Source organism: Oryctolagus cuniculus, chromosome 6 (genome assembly GCF_051225735.1).
Source record: "Oryctolagus cuniculus isolate XC-2025 breed Fujian yellow rabbit chromosome 6, ASM5122573v1, whole genome shotgun sequence".
Taxonomy (NCBI): domain Eukaryota; kingdom Metazoa; phylum Chordata; class Mammalia; order Lagomorpha; family Leporidae; genus Oryctolagus; species Oryctolagus cuniculus.
The window spans coordinates 79368316-79384131 of record NC_142872.1 but is presented as its reverse complement, the minus strand read 5'-3'; the positions used below and the strand labels follow the sequence as shown (position 1 = coordinate 79384131).

The 15816-nt window shown below is 40.4% G+C and overlaps 1 protein-coding gene across 7 annotated transcripts in view; it reads right to left on the bottom strand.

Moving 5' to 3' along the window:
- RGS20 (regulator of G protein signaling 20) overlaps positions 1-15816 on the bottom strand; it is an 88139-nt gene that overhangs the window by 16228 nt on the left and 56095 nt on the right. For 4 of the 7 annotated variants that reach the window (XM_008255529.5, XM_070076609.2, XM_089335235.1 and 1 more), the window contains one exon: positions 3958-4106. In XM_008255529.5, coding sequence (XP_008253751.1) covers positions 3958-4106 — 149 coding nt within the window. Of the gene's footprint in view, positions 1-3957; positions 4107-4353; positions 4533-15816 lie in introns of all 7 variants that reach the window. The other 3 variants (XM_089335239.1, XM_089335237.1, XM_089335238.1) reach the window with 1 other exon arrangement.

Below are 15816 nucleotides of genomic sequence, written 5' to 3'. Positions count from 1 at the left end.
TGGCTGTTGTGCTGTTATGTCCATTCATATGCAAATTTGTGTGGACATCTATTTTCATTTCTTTTGGAAAGATTCCTAGAAGTGGAACTAGTGAGCTATATGGTAACTCTATTTTTAACATTTTGTGGAACTCCCAAGACCGTTTTCCAAAGTAAGTGCACCATTTTACATTTCCATATTTAGAGGATCCAATTTCTGCACATCCTTGCCTACATTGCTATTCTTGTAGTTTCGATTCTGGCTGGTGAACTATGAATGAAGTGTATCTTCCTGTGGTTTGGATTTGAATTTTGCTAATGGCTAATGACATCTATCATCTTTTCATGAATTTGTTGGCCATTTGGACCTCTTCTTTGACAAGATATCTGTTCAGATCATTTGACTGTTTTAAATTTTTAAAAAATTATGGACTGTAAGTGTTCTGTACATTTTCAGGTATAAGTCCTGAAGGCTATTGTTTTTTATGTTAATTTTATAGCCACCTTATTTGTGGAATTGTTTTATTTTTTTCATTGGTTGCAGCAATAATTGTCTTGGAGTTTCCAAGTATACTCTCATATCATCTGCAAATACAGAGAATTTCACCTCTACTTTTCCAATTCTTATGAGCCTAACCGTTTTCTTTCATCTAACTGAATTTACCGATACCTAAAGTATAATGTTAAATTGTAGAGACTGTGGACATTCTTGCCTCATTCTTGATTTTTATCATGAATGCTTTTATCATTCTATTAATTTAAAAATGTAATTTATGATTGTTTATCTGAGTTTGCTTTATCTTGTTATGGCTATCATATTATTTTAAATATTCCTTTTGTCATATCTTTCCTGAAAACACTTTATTCCATTTTAAAATGGTCTTCAGTCTAATTTCAAGTGCATTTGCTTTATGAATTTGCAGTAAGAGTGTGTCTTTAGTTTTGTATTTCTTTAGATGAAAAATCATTAGAAATGCAGGAACCCTTTTGACTTGTTGCTTTCATGATGCCAGGCTAAAAAGTTTCAGTAAACAATGGTTTCTTAAAATAAGAAAACTACAAAAGAAAACTTGAGAGGCATCTGGGTGGTATTCTCTCTGCATGAGGATTAACACTCCTACTGCCCAACCTCCTAGGCTTCTTTTGTAAGCATAACACATTATTGCACAGTGGGTGTGAAAAAGCAAAGAGAAAAAGAAATGATGAATTTGACACAGCGTTTGTAAGAGAACTGGAAGCTATACTGTGAACTAAATAATGCAAAAACTTATTTAAGCTTTGACATTTTCCCCCATTTCATTTTAAGTAGGAATATTTTTTAGAAAGACAGAGTATTCTTTAAAAAGTGAAGAGCATATTTTTGTCAAGTTTCATTTATGTGGGTCTATTGTTAGTGTTAAAACAGAACAAGAAAATGCTAATAGAAACCAAGATAGTTGCTCACCAGGTTTTAGAAATAGTAAAGTAAGACTATGGTTAGATATATTTTGGTAAAATTTTGAGTTACAAAGGAGAAAAAAATTCTTCAACCTTTTAGAAGGAAAAGAAAACTTGATTTTCAAAGAAAACAAGAATCTGCAGGTCTTCCTTTATAACACTAAATACCAAAAGGCTGGGAAGCAGAACTTTGAGAAAGATATCACAAAGCCTTAGAAATGTATTGTCACTTACCTTTTTAAATTTGTTTTTAAAACCATTTATTTATTTGAGCAGCAGCAGGACAGAGAGAGCTGCTGTCTCTCGTTTACTCCCCAAAGGCCTGCCATGGCTGGAACTGGCTGACTGCAGCTCGGAGCCGGGAATTCAATCCGGGTCTCTCATGTGAGTGGCAATGGCAACTACTTCAGCCATCACAGCTGCCTCCCGGCACCTGCCCTGACAGGAAGCTCAAGTCAAGAGCTGGAGCCGGGAATCAGGAATAGAGCTCCGGCACCCCCACGTGTGATGCAGGTATCTTAACCATCTATCTACCTACCTCCATCTACCTTTCTTAAAATTGTACTCTAGCATGTATATTAACATGGATAAATCTTGGCCATGTTGAGAAAAAAGTCAAGGGAATTAAACAGTAAAATGGTTGAAATTTACTTGTATTTTTTTTCTCATTCCATTTCCCAGTCTCTTTGCTCTACAGATGACCACCATCCTTGATTTGTTGTTCATTGTTATTATTCATAGTGATGCTAACATGTATTTATATACATACTTCAGAAATTTCATGGGAAATGGAACTAAAGGACATTTATTTTGGTGCAAAACATATTGAATACATACAAATGAGGGGTCTTCAAAAAGTTTGTGGCGGGGCTGGCACAAACTGTGCCACTGTGGCACAGTGGGTTAACGCCCTCGCCTGAAGCGCTGGCATCCTATATGGGCACTGGTTCCAGTACCGGCTGCTCCACTTCCTATCCAGCTCTCTGCTACGGCCTGGGAAAGCAGCAGAAGATGGCCCAAGTTCTCGGGTCCCTGCACCCACGTGGGAGACCCGGAGGAGGCTCCTGGCTCCTGGCTTTGGATTGGCGCAGCTCTGGCCGTTGAGGCCAATTGGGGAATGAACCATCAGATGGAGGACCTCTCTCTCTCTCTCTCTCTCTCTCTCTGCCTCTCCTCTCTCTGTGTAACTCTGAGTTTCAAATAAATAAAAATAAATCTTTTAAAAAAAGTTTGTGGAAAAATGTGTATTATAAAAAAACCTATGTATGGATTTCAGAACTCTCTACACCAAAATAAACATCTTTTAATTCCATTTTCCATTAACTTTTTGATGCTCATACACGTATACATGCATACAGACCATTCATAATGTATCTTTCAATTTTTTATAAAAATTGTATAAAATCTATTGCTTTATAATTTGTTTTTCTCCAGCACATTCAATTTAAATGTTGTGTGATATTGCATGGTACAACTAAATTACAGTGTGCTCTTCTAGTCTCTTATTAATGTACTTTAGAGTCATTTTCATTTCTTTCACTCAGATTGCTGCTGCGGTGATCTCTCATGCTAATCTCCTTTGGATGTGTAAGAGAGGGTATATGTTTCCAAAGTTTACACAGTATTTAGAAGGCTATGGTTTTAGCTTTTATTTCTCTGATCCTTGTTGATAGGAACACAAGTGGTTTATTTTTTCCATTCATTTTCACTTACTTACATTTCTTTTGGTCATTATTTTCTTATTCATTAAATAACCTAAATGTGAGTTCTCTGTTTAGTGCACTGTAATTATCTTCTCTGAATATGTTTTATCTTTTCATTTTATTTCTGGTATATTTTGTAAAACACATTTTTTAAAAAAAATCTGTATTTATTTATTTGAGAAGGAGAGAGAGAGAGAGAGACAGAGAGAGCGCCCATCTACTCATTCACCCCCCAAATGCCTGATAGCCAGAGCTGGGTTGGTGCCAAAGCTAGGAACTGGGAAATCAATCCAAGTCTCCCATATAGGTTGCAGGGACCCAGTCGACTGAGCCATCATTGCTGCCTCCCTCGGTCTGCATTAGCAGGAAGCTGCAGTCAGAAGCCAGAGCAGGGGAACGAATCCAGGCGCTCCAATGTGGGACAAGGCTGTTTTAACTGGCACCTTCATTGTTAGGTCAAACGGCAGGCCGTTTTATTTTATTTTATTTATTAATTTTTTTTTGGTGTACTTCATAGTGTGAGGCACACAGGCATATTTTTAAAACTTCTTGAAAAATGGAATTCTAAGGTAAGTTTATTTTGGTGCCAAAAAAAATTGAAATCTGCACAGCAGTCTTCAAAAATTTCATGGAAAATGCATGTTATGAAAAAATTATTCATGGATTTCTTTTTATTATTTTGGCACCAAAATTAATCTTACCTTTGAATTCCTCTTTTCCATGTGCTTTTTGAAGCCCCTCCCCCCATGTAGTAGTTACTTTAAAAGCATGAAATTAAGCCCTACCTGGCACCTGTTTCCTCATGAGGAGCATATTAATAAAACAGCCCCAGACCTTACCACGAGCAGCTACAGCAGCAGCACCAGCAGAAGCAGCAAGCATTGGACCCTCGACTTCCCGCTCCAGGCTGGCTGGGGATGGAGGCTGGTGTCCCCTGGGCAGCTGACAACTGTCGCTTCCGCATCTCCAAGTGCTCAGATCCCATAGGCTGCAACCGGGAAAGTCAAAGTGGGTGGGGAAAGCAAAGTTATGAAGACATAAGCCCAGGGATGCAGCTGTGTGGCTCATGGAGAATAAACCCTGTGATTATATCCAGGTCATTCTAGCTCATTCTGGTAAAATCTGGTAATTAGAGTCACTGATAAACACTGACTTGATGGCTCCCATCTGCCAAATACTGTGAAAAATTTCAGGAATAAAATGGTGACTGGAGGGTTCTGCCCCTAGGTGCTCACCGAATATAAAGCAGACAGACAGGGACATCCAAGATGCTGATGTTGTATCTTGCAATAGTGCTTTTCCTGTCTCGTCTCCAGATTCCCGTTTTACTGAACCAAAGTGGAGCAGTGATAGGTGACAGTGACCACTTATGGCTGCCTCTGAGACCGGGGTACAGACGGAGGAGGAGGCCATGCTGAAAAGGTCATGCATACACCCGTATCAGTCTGAGGAAGAGGCAGGACAGAGGGCCGCAGGTCTGACCCATGAGATTCAGATCTTTATGATTGCATCACCTTGAAGAAGTGAACAACCAGATACACACAAACCACTTACAACACAGCCTGATATGTGGTACTTGCTCAATTTTTAATAGAAGGCAAGACAGGAGAGCACAGATGGTGGCCTGCCCAGACCTGCCCTTAGCAATGGCACCTGTTGTCCACCTCAGTGAAGGTGAAGCCACTGGACACAGATCCTGTCCTTTTCTTGAGGATAACAAGACTGTGATGATGGAGAGAGCACACAAGCAGGTTAAGAACCAAGATACTGCTAGGCCTGTTTTTACGTTTGATGTTAACATTAAATTCTTAATGGAGCTAATTGCAAGCCCATTTCAAAGTTGCATTAAAGAACCATAAATAGGACTTTGGAATTAAGTTCTAGATTTGTTATTCTAGTCCAACATTAGACTTGTGATTGAATATGATCTAATGATATATGCCATGGGCATTGTTTTAGTTAGTCTAACTTAATTGCATTTTTTTATTGGGTGGGTCAATTTCTGTTCATTGACTTGAAAGGGTTTTTGTTTGTTTTTTAGGTGGGAAGCTATTCTTCTTGTCTGTTATTTATTCTGTTGAATTTTGGAATCAGCTTGCGTAGGTCCAAAAATATCATGTTGGGAGTTTGATTAGGACTACGCTGAATTTATAGATTTATTTATGAGGAATGACATGTGGGTTTCTTTTAATTATCCTGATATGAAGGCCTCAGGACAGCAAGAGAGATCCATCAAAGGATTTTACTGTTTTTCATTCATGGTGAACACAAGGCTCACAGCAGCAGGTTCTGTCTACCACCCCAGCCTCGGCTGAGCAGTCCACAGCTCCTTGTTAAGAGTGGGAGGCAGAGACATTTGACAAACTCTCAGTACACTTTCTTAGCACCAATGGGAGAAAGCTTCAAGGGCAGAAAGAGCTCTAACTTACTTTAATGCTCCCAAGACAGAAACTCAAGTGACTCCAGGCATCACTTGTCCATCTCATCTGTGGCATTTCAATGGAGACAGACTGACAATGGCTCAGTGCCTTCAGGGCACAGAGATACAAGGACAAGCCAACACAATCGCCAAAGATGCTTTGAACAAAAGATGCTCTAGGTAACTATTATTTTTAAAAAGATACTGATGCAACTTACTTCATTAAAGAAAAAAAAAGTCCCAGTTGCTTCAGAGAAGTAAAAGATTCTGACACTGTTCTGTCCAGGAGTTTCCAGGGGGCTCCTATTTAAACTCCAGTTTTTGCAACATTAGGTATTTCCAATCAGCACATGGCATACCCGTTCATTTAAATCCTCTCCTAAGTATAGCTTATGAATTTTCTTCAAATCAGTCTTGCACATTTTTCATTATTGAATATTGTGTATATCAATTGTTAAAGTTGTTCACTTGAAAAACAGAGTTAGAGAGAGAAGGAGAGAGGAGGAGAGAGAGAGCCTCCATCCACTGGTTCACTCCCCAAATAGCTGCAATGGCAGGGGCTGTGCCAGACCAAAGCTAGGAGTCTAGAACTTCATCCAGGTCTCCAATGAGGGTGCAGGGGCCCAAGCACTTGGGCCATTTTCTGCTGTTTCCCCAGGTGCATTAGCAGGGAACTGGACTGGAAGTGGAGTAGCCCAGCATTTGAAGCAGTGCCCATAAGGGATGCTGCTGTCACAGGTGGTAGCTTAACCCACTGTACTACAACATCAGCCTCTATATATCAGTTTTTGCAGCTGTCATAAATAATATTTCCTCCTCATTCCCAACTGTGCTTCTCAAAATAGTTATTTTGGTACATAAGAAGGCAAAGATATTAAACTACGCTGAATTCATTCTTTAAAAATTAAAAAAAAATTTAAATTTGAAAGGCAGAGTTAGAGAGAGAGAGAGAGAGAGAGAGAGAGATTTAAGAAGAAACAGAGATAAAGGGATCTTCCATCTGCTGGTTCACTCCCCAAATGGCTGCAATGGCTAGCTGGGATAGGCCAAAGCCAGGAGCCTGGAGCTCCATTAGGTTCTTCCATGTGGGTGCAGGGCCCCAAGCACTTGTCCATCTTTCCCTGCTTTCCCAGGTACATTAGCAGGGAGTTGGATTGGAAGTGGAGAAGCCAGGATTCAAAACAGTGCTGGTGGTAACCTGCTATATCACAACTCTCTTATAGTTCTGTTAGTCTTTCTTTTCTGTTGATTCTCTTGGATTTTCTAGTTAGATGATCACAATCATAGTGTCTATAAGTAATCATACTTTTCTCTTTGCTTCCTGTTCCTTTCTAAGGCATAAGCATCTTTTTTTTTTTTACTTTAGTCTTACTTCATTGGCCAGGAAATTCAGTAGATATTGAAAAGTAGCAATACTATTAGGCATCCTTCATGACTTATTTCATTGAGATTGATAATGCTTTGTCAATACATCTGATGTGTGTTAGAGACTCCTTAAAGGTAACTCCCAAGTTAAAGAAGCTTTCTTATATTTACTTAGTATAAAACAAGCTGAGCTGTGGTATAGTGGGTAAAGCCGCTGCCTGCAGTGCCAGCATCCCATATGGGCGCCGATTTAGTCCCAGCTGCTCCACTTTCTATCCAGCTCTCTGCTATGGCCTGGGAAAGCAGTAGAAAATGGCCCAAGGCCTTAGGCCCCTGCACCCACGTGGGACACCCGGAGGAAGCTCCTGGCTCCTCTCCTGGTTTCGAATCGGCACAGCTCCAGCTGTTGCGGCCAACTGGGGAGTGACCCAGCGGATGGAAGAGCTATCTCTCTCTCTCTCTCTCTCTCTGTGTTTCTCTGCCTCTACTTCTCTCTGTGTGTAACTCTGAATTTCAAATAAATAAAAAAAATCTTTAAAAAATAAAAAACAAGCTGAGCTGGCCTTATTAGTTGACATATTTTGTTTATACATATCTATTTATTTGTAAAGACTTGAAAAAATGATTTCCTCAGCAAACTCTTAGAGAACATCGTAGTGTTGCTTGTGTAAATAGTCTTTAGAAGTCAGGAAAATTCTTATTGGTCTACTCTCAGACGTTTTTAAAAAATATTTATTTATTCATTTTTATTTTTATTTTTTTTGACAGGCAGAGTGGACAGTGAGAGAGAGAGACAGAGAGAAAGGTCTTCCTTTTTGCCGTTGGTTCACCCTCCAATGGCCACCGCGGCCTGCGCGCTGTGGTCGGCACACCGCGCTGATCCAAAGGCAGGAGCCAGGTGCTTGTCCTGGTCTCCCATGGGGTGCAAGGCCCAAGCACTTGGGCCATCCTCCACTACACTCCCTGGCCACAGCAGAGAGCTGGCCTGGAAGAAGGGCAACCGGGACAGAATCTGGTGCCCCAACCGGGACTCGAATCTGGTGTGTCGGCGCCGCTAGGCAGAGGATTAGCCTAGTGAGCCGTGGTGCCGGCTAGACTAGTTAATATTGTACCATTGTTAAGCTTACTTGTTATTTTCTGTGGCTTCATCCAGGTCTCCCACATAGGTGGCAGGGGACTAAAAACTTGGGCCATCCTCTGCTGCTTCTTCCAGGCTATTAGCAGGGAGCTGGACTGGAAGTGGAGCAGCCAGGACATGAACTGGCGCATATATGGAATGCCAGCATTGCAGGTGGCGGCGTTATCTGCTATGCCAAAATGCATTTTTAAAAGTGCTTTATTGAGGTCTAACAGACTAACTGTACAATAAACTACACATGGTTTAAGGGTATAATTTACTGTAACTTCTTATTAGTCATCTTATTGACAGAACAAAATAAATTATTGTGTATTTATCTCAATGACAAATATGCAGTTGCTAATCGAAGAGTTGCCTATTTAATGCCACTAATATGTTTAGAGAATGTTTTTTAATGTAGCAAGTAATTAATATGAAATTGAGGGGCCGGCACTGTGACGCAGCGGGTTAATGCCCTGGCCTGAAGCACTGGCATCCCATATGGGTGCTGGTTCTAGTCCCGGCTGCTCCTCTTCTGATCCAGTTCTCTATTATGGCTTGGGATAGCAGTAGAAGATGGCCCAAGTCCTTGGGCCCCTGCACCCACGTGGGAGACCCAGAAGAAGCCCCTGGCTCCTGGCTTCAGATCGGCGCAGCTCCATTGCAGCCATCTGGAGGAATGAACCAGTGGATGGAAGACCTCTCTTTATTTCTATCTCTCTCTGTAACTCTATTTTTCAAATAAATAAAATAAATCTTAAAAAATATGAAATTGAATGACACACATTAAATGAATGATACATGTTTAGAAGGTTTTAAAAATATATGTGTTAATTCAACCAGTTCTTCTAGACATTGATTATAATCTGATCAGCCAGCCCAGTTTCACAATCTTTTCCTTTGCCTCAATCCTATCTGTGGGAAAGCTGGATATACCTTGAATTTCCATTGTGTTTTCTAACAACATGGAATCAGTGCTTCTTTGAATGGCTGTTCTGTTCCTTTTTCCGTATGTATCTGGCAGGTAATGGAGCATCGACACACTGTCTACTGGGATGACTCAAGCATGTCACATGCGTCATCCCCCATGTGCTGGCTGCCTTCACTTTAGGAGCCGGAGGCTCAGAAGTTCGATGAATGTAAAATCAGGGTTAACAATCTCAGATGCTTTCTTCTATAATTTATGGCATTTCAAAAGCAGCCTGAGGAAATTGACATAATACAGGTTGGTAGCTGATTAAATATTTCAGATCTCAATTGGTACCTAATCTTGCTCATACATTGGCAGTTCCTAGGCACTCCAAGTTTAAAAGGATTCTTTCAAAATTCAACTAAAAGTCAAGGCCAACTCTCTTAAGCTTGATCATAATTGTTTAGTTATTTGGGTTTAAAAGCAGTAAAATAGCTAGAAGAAAACTTTACCTTAACCCTAACTGAAATTAGTTCAGCAAAGTTATTTTTTATTTCGAAGTACGCCTAAGCTGGGTAGCTGGAGTCCATTAATAGCTGTTTAGTTTCATTACAGGTTCCAAATTCTGAACACATCCATTATTGAATGATATGCTGAAAACATGATGAAATACCAAGTATTGTGTGAAAAGAAATCTCTTATCTCTTAAGGTCTATGATGAGAGCTCCTGTTCCCTAAGGGTATGGAATCACCCACGAGATCCAACACAAGAACCTAAAAAGATTGAATTCCAGACCTTCCTCAAAGACTCTTAGAAACCAGATGCTACCATTAGGGGGCAGTTTAGGGTCCTGAAAGAGTTTGACCAGAATGTGAGGAAATTTGAGAGGATATTTGAGGAAATTTGAGGGACTTGGAGAAAACTCAAGTCCCAAAACCACTTAAACAGCCTCTGAGCTATCTGTGATTTAACAAGTCTTGGCTCTTGGAGTATTTTTCCTTTGAGAAGTGCTGTGGGGAGATCATGGGTACTTGTTGTGCTGCAGGATGTCAGTTGAATCTCTGTCAGAACAAAGTACTACACAGGTGCTTGTGTACTGCAGGGCCTCAGTTAGTTAAATCTCTCTCAGCACAAAGTACTACTAGAGTGCTACCTTGTTGTCACCTCTGACCTAAGCCAGACTCTGACTTCACACATCTTACTTAGTTATACATTCTGCTCTGCAGCCTTGCACAGAAACCAGTTCATGATTCATTTTCCTGCCTTGTTGGGAGCCCTGCTGCAGGTGTCACCATCACCCTATCCAAACTCTGATTCCTTTCTTTCAGCTCTTGGCTCAGTGTCTGGTTGACCTATTCTACCCATCACTTTTTCTCCAGAAAGCTACTGGGAGTGTTACAGAGACACCAAAGATGAGAAGTAGTTGAATTCAAATTCAAAGTAAGCTTGGGCCTCATTGGCCACTTATTCTTATCCTTCATTGCTGAACTCAAAAACAAGATACAGATACCCTCAACCCAGAAGGGCAATGGGAATGTTAATCAATGGGCAGAGTGGAAGCAGTGGCATACTTAGCTCTTGATCCAAAAACCAAGAAGAGGCAACATTGGCCCAGAAGGTAAAAGGAACTAAATTCAAAGATTTGGGGGCCAGGAGCTGCATTCACTGCCTCACAGATTGGGACTAATCTTTTGTTTCTTATGAAAGAAAGAAAGATAAAATAAAAATAAAATAAAATAAAAACAAAAAACCCAAACAACTACATTGGCTAATGTCTGATATGGGCCTGCGCATAAAAGAATAACAGGATCTAGACATTTCCAAGGTGACAAATGAGTTAGAACTACTGAATCTGAGATCACAGGGAGCAGAAATTCTATAGCATCATCCTAAAGTCAGGCTCTCAGTAGGATGCCCAGATTCCCAAGTGGAGGAAATCATAACATTTCTAGACAGAGCTAAATTATTTTTTTCCAAGGGAAGATAGAAAAAAAAATCAGCAATAGGAATAAAAAGGAAGAAGTAATTCCTATAAAATGAGCATACAAACCAAAATTCCAAAACACTTGCATAAAGAGAAGTCTCAGAAAAGTAGCCATTACTATCATCCATGTCCACATTAATTTTATATAAAGGAAGAAAATGAAAAATACATGATACTTAAAGAGATATTGAAGAGATAAATTTCATTTAAAATGTCAGAAAAAGGAAATAAAAACAGAAATGAAACAAGAACAGGTTGATTGAAGAAAAAAATAAGTAGAAAATTTCCAGGAAATCAGAAAATAGCATTGAAGGAATAATTTTGAATTTCTTGCAAAAAGACCAAGGGATAAAAATATGGGGGAGGGGATCCAGATCTTCACTGTCACAAAACAATTATTCAACAGCTGAAAGTTATGAACAATGATTTATACATTTATTGTTCCAAATTGTATACATGTACTGAAAGAGCATACTATTACATAAAAATAAGCAATTATCATGTGCTCATTAAAAAAAAGGAATATCGGGGCTGACATTGTGGCGTAGTTGATTGGACTCCTGTATGGGCACCAGTTTGAGTCCCGGCTGCTCCACTTCCAATCCAGCTACCTGCCAGTGCACCTGGGAAGGCAACAGAAGATGACCCAAGTGCTTAGGCCCCTACCACCCACTTGGGAGACCTGGATGAAGCTCCTAGCTTCAGTTTGGTACAGCTCTGGCCATTACAGCCATTTGGGGAGTGAGTCAGCAGATGGAAGATCTTTGTCCTTCTCTTTCTCTAACTCTGCCTTTCAAATAAGTAAATCTTAAAAAATAAAAAAATAACAAAAATGAAATCAATAATTTACAGGCTCTGGAAGCTGACCTATATACAATTTAGATGCAGCAAATGGAGAAACATTTATTCAAGAAAATCTACTGAATATCAGCAGGAACAGTGAGTAGCATTTGAGCCACAACCTGCTCCTGGCCTCTGCACTTCCAGCTCTGGGTGCCAGAAGCTGTATTCTAAAGTATTATAGCCAAAAAGGCAGAGGAGCCCTCTCCTTCCAGCTTCCTGACCTAGTTGGGTCAGGCCACCAACACCTCTCATCCCTCCTCAGTTCAGTGTTATGGAGGTAAGTGCAGCCAAGAAGACTAAGGTTCCCTTCCACCTCCGAATCCCTCCTTGTAAGGCAGAAGCCCTAGTTTTCCGGTAGAGCACAGGTTCTACAGTGGGAGGAGCCAGCTGAGCAAATTTGGGGCTGACATCCCTACCTGACCCCAGTTCCTGGTCCTGAGGTTGGGGTAAGGCTGTAGGAAAAGCAGCTGCTGCGGTGCTGATGTTCTCCAGGCTTAGAGGGGCTACTCTCATCTAGAACAGAGGATTTCATGCCTAAGGTCATTGTCAAAAACACTGGAGGCTTTGGTGGTAAGCAGTTAAGAAGGGACTGGCAACTCCATGATAATAAAGGCAGACCAGCCCATGTATAACAGTAAGGGAAAGGGACACAGGCAGAGTCCGGGGGAATCCATGTGCAGGCTGATCCTTGTGCCCTCCTTCTCATGAGGAATCACACAGCACATTCACCCAGCAACAAAAATGCAGCCACATTTGCAGCTGTCCCTGTCCACAAAGCTCATTAGAGACTCAGGGCCCAAGATTCTTGTTGAGGGCTGGTATTATACTGGTATTCTAGCTAACACATGGCAAAATTTAAGGCTTCCAGAAGGAAAGCACATATTCAACAGATATCATCGTGTTCACACAACACTCTCGGCAAGGGAATCACTGATGGCAAACTATTGATTGAAATCACTCAGAAAGCCAAGTTCCCAGACACCAGCCAAGGGCCAATAGTATAAGCCAGACTTAAAGTTTCTAAGGATCCAAGCTTTGTTAATTCTTCTCTACATAAGAGCAGAAAAAATATTTGAACAAATAAAGGGTATAAACTTCCTAAATTTTATGAGAATCACTAATCTATATAACTAAGCAGTGCAATCAACTCCACGTGGGATAAAGACAAAGAGAACCATTCTCAGACACAGCATAGTTACAGTGTTGGATGGTAAAGGTAATCTTAAGGTAGCAAGAAAGAACTGGCTCATTACAAACATGTAAATCTCAACAAGATTAACAGTTGACTTCTTATTATAAACAAGAGATCAGAAAGTGGTGGACAACATATTCAGAGTGCTAAGTGATAAAAATGTGAACCAAGAGTTCTATCAGCAAGGTTATCTGTAAAAAATGAAGGTAAAATAAAGATATCCCAGACAAGCCAAAAACTGAGAGAATTTATTGCAAGGAGATTTGTCTTATAAGGAACACTAAACAAAGTTCTTCAGGTTCAAAGGAATTAATACCAAACAGTAAGACAAAGGCGCACACGTGCACACACACACACACACATGCCAGTAAAGGGGATTATTTATGGCAGGTGTTATGGTGCAGTGGCTTAAGCTGCCTCTTGGGATGCCAAATGGGTATCCCATAAAGGAAGGGCTAGGATGGAGTCCTGCCTCTGCTTTCAATACAGTTTCCTGTTAATGCACTACGAAGTCAATAGATGATGACCCAAGTACTTAGGTTTCTGCCACCCACATGGAAGACCTGGATCAAGTTCCTGGCTCCTGGCTTCAGCAAAGCCCAGCCCAATTTGGGAAGAGAATCAGCAAATGGAAGATCTCTCCTCCCCACCAACCGTGTATGTGCTGTCTCCCTCTCTCTCTGCCACTCAAATAAATAAATAATTTTTAGGAATGGTGATTTTCTAGGTAAAGATAAAAGACAATATGATTATTTGGTTTTCTTTCTTCTCTTACTTGATTTGAAAAAGCAATGGCATAAATATCTATAAATTACATTGTTGGATTGATGACATATGCAAAGGTAATCCATTTGATGAAACAGAGAGAAGGAAGGTAGGAATACAGATGTGCTGGAGCAAAAAATGGGATCAGAAGGTCACTCAAATCCTCAGGAAGCAGTGAACAGAGACAGAAATGTTGAATAAGAAGGTTTGATATTTCAAAAAGAGACTTTATACATATATTTTCTGCTCTTATTTTTTTCTTGTCTTATTTCAAAGAAATAAGATTATATAAATTAACAATTATAACAATATATTATTAGATTTGTAACATATACTTAACTTATATAACAATAATAGCACATAAAGTAGGGGGAGGAACTATATAGTAGTGAGTTTTTTGAATCTTATTGGAATTTAGTATACATCTGAACTTGATTCTGCTACAATAAGATATTTATATTAAAACCTATAGAAATTAAGAAATTTGTTCAAAAACATTCAAAAAAATCACTTCACTAAGAAATTAAAACAGTATACCAGAAAATATCAACTTAAGACTAAAGGAGTTAGGAAAGGAAGCAAAGAGTAGTCAAATACATAAAAAATAAAAAGCAAACTGTAGAGGTACATCCAACCATGTCAATGTCAACATGAAAAGTTCATGAAGTAAGCAACACAGTCAAAAGGTAGAGACTGTCAGAATGGGCAAGAACATAATCCACCCACATGCAGTCTACAAGGGACATGCTTCAAACTAAAAAAATAAAAATAGATTGAAAGTAAAAGGATGGAAAGAGATGTATCTGGCAAACAGGAACCATAAGAGGGCTGGAGTGGACCAGTGTTCAGAAACAGCTGAGTAATGGTGCTCAACATTTGTCTTCTCCTTTGCAGAGAAGAGACAAACTAAGAAGTAAATAGCTGCACCTAGAGGTGAGTGCCTGAGGGAGAGAACACTGGAGCTCAGCCAGGGAGATACAGGAACCCCACAGGACGCAGCAACCTAGGATGACAGCATAAAGAAAGGAACAAAACACACCTGCAACTGTGACCCCAGCCCAAGGCCAGGGGGATTCCGCATTGCAGGTGGAAGGGTAAGCACACACACAAACATACACACATATCTTCCATCTGCTGGTTCATTTCCTACAATCTCCTAACAGCCAGGGGTGGGCCAGGCTGGAGTCTAGAAGTTGGAACACAATTTGGGTCTCCTATATGGATGGCAGGGACCCAAGCACTTGAGCGATCACTGCTGCCTCCCAGAATGACTCAGCAAGAAGCTGGACAAGAATCAGAGGTTCTGGACTTGGACTGACCCTCTGATATGGGATGTGAGCATCCCGAGTAGTGGGTTAACTTGCTGTGCCACAATGCCCACACCTGTGATGCCACCTTGAGAAAAGAACTATCCTCAGAGCCTATTCCCCAGGAGAAGCTTCTGTGTATGCCCATTGCCAGGACCCTACAGACGGTTTGTCACTCCAGCAAAAAGGTCTGCAGCCTCACAGACCCCACTGCTGCTGCTGCTGACAGTGGAAGAGGACACAGGGAAAGGGCATTTCAGTGCACATATGGACCTAAGGCCAAAGTAGCCAGCCAAACTGACACTCAAAGACTTGTCTTCAGGGAAAATTCTTCAACCCACGAAAGGTACCCTTTAAAAGTAATCCACCAGATGCTCAACTATAAACTTGAGGACAAAAGGAATATGAAAAAGCAAAGCAATACAATGCCCCAAAAGGAAAACAGTAACATTTTAATATCAGACTACAAAGAAAGACTGACAAAGACAGACTAATAAAGAATTCAAAAAAATCTTAAAATATACAGTTAAATAAAATTAGGAAATCAGTGCATGATACAAATGAGAAATTCATCAAAGACATAGAGATCTTGAAAAAGACCCAATCAGAAGTGAAGAATTCAATATGTGAAATAAAAAAACACAGTTGATGGGGCAGGCATTGTGGTGCAGCAGCTAAGGCCACTTGGGACACCCAATGCCATATTGGAGTGCTGGTTCAAGATCTGACACATCTGCATATGAATCAGCATTCCTGATAATGTATCCGGGAGGCAGCAGATGATGGCTCAAGTGC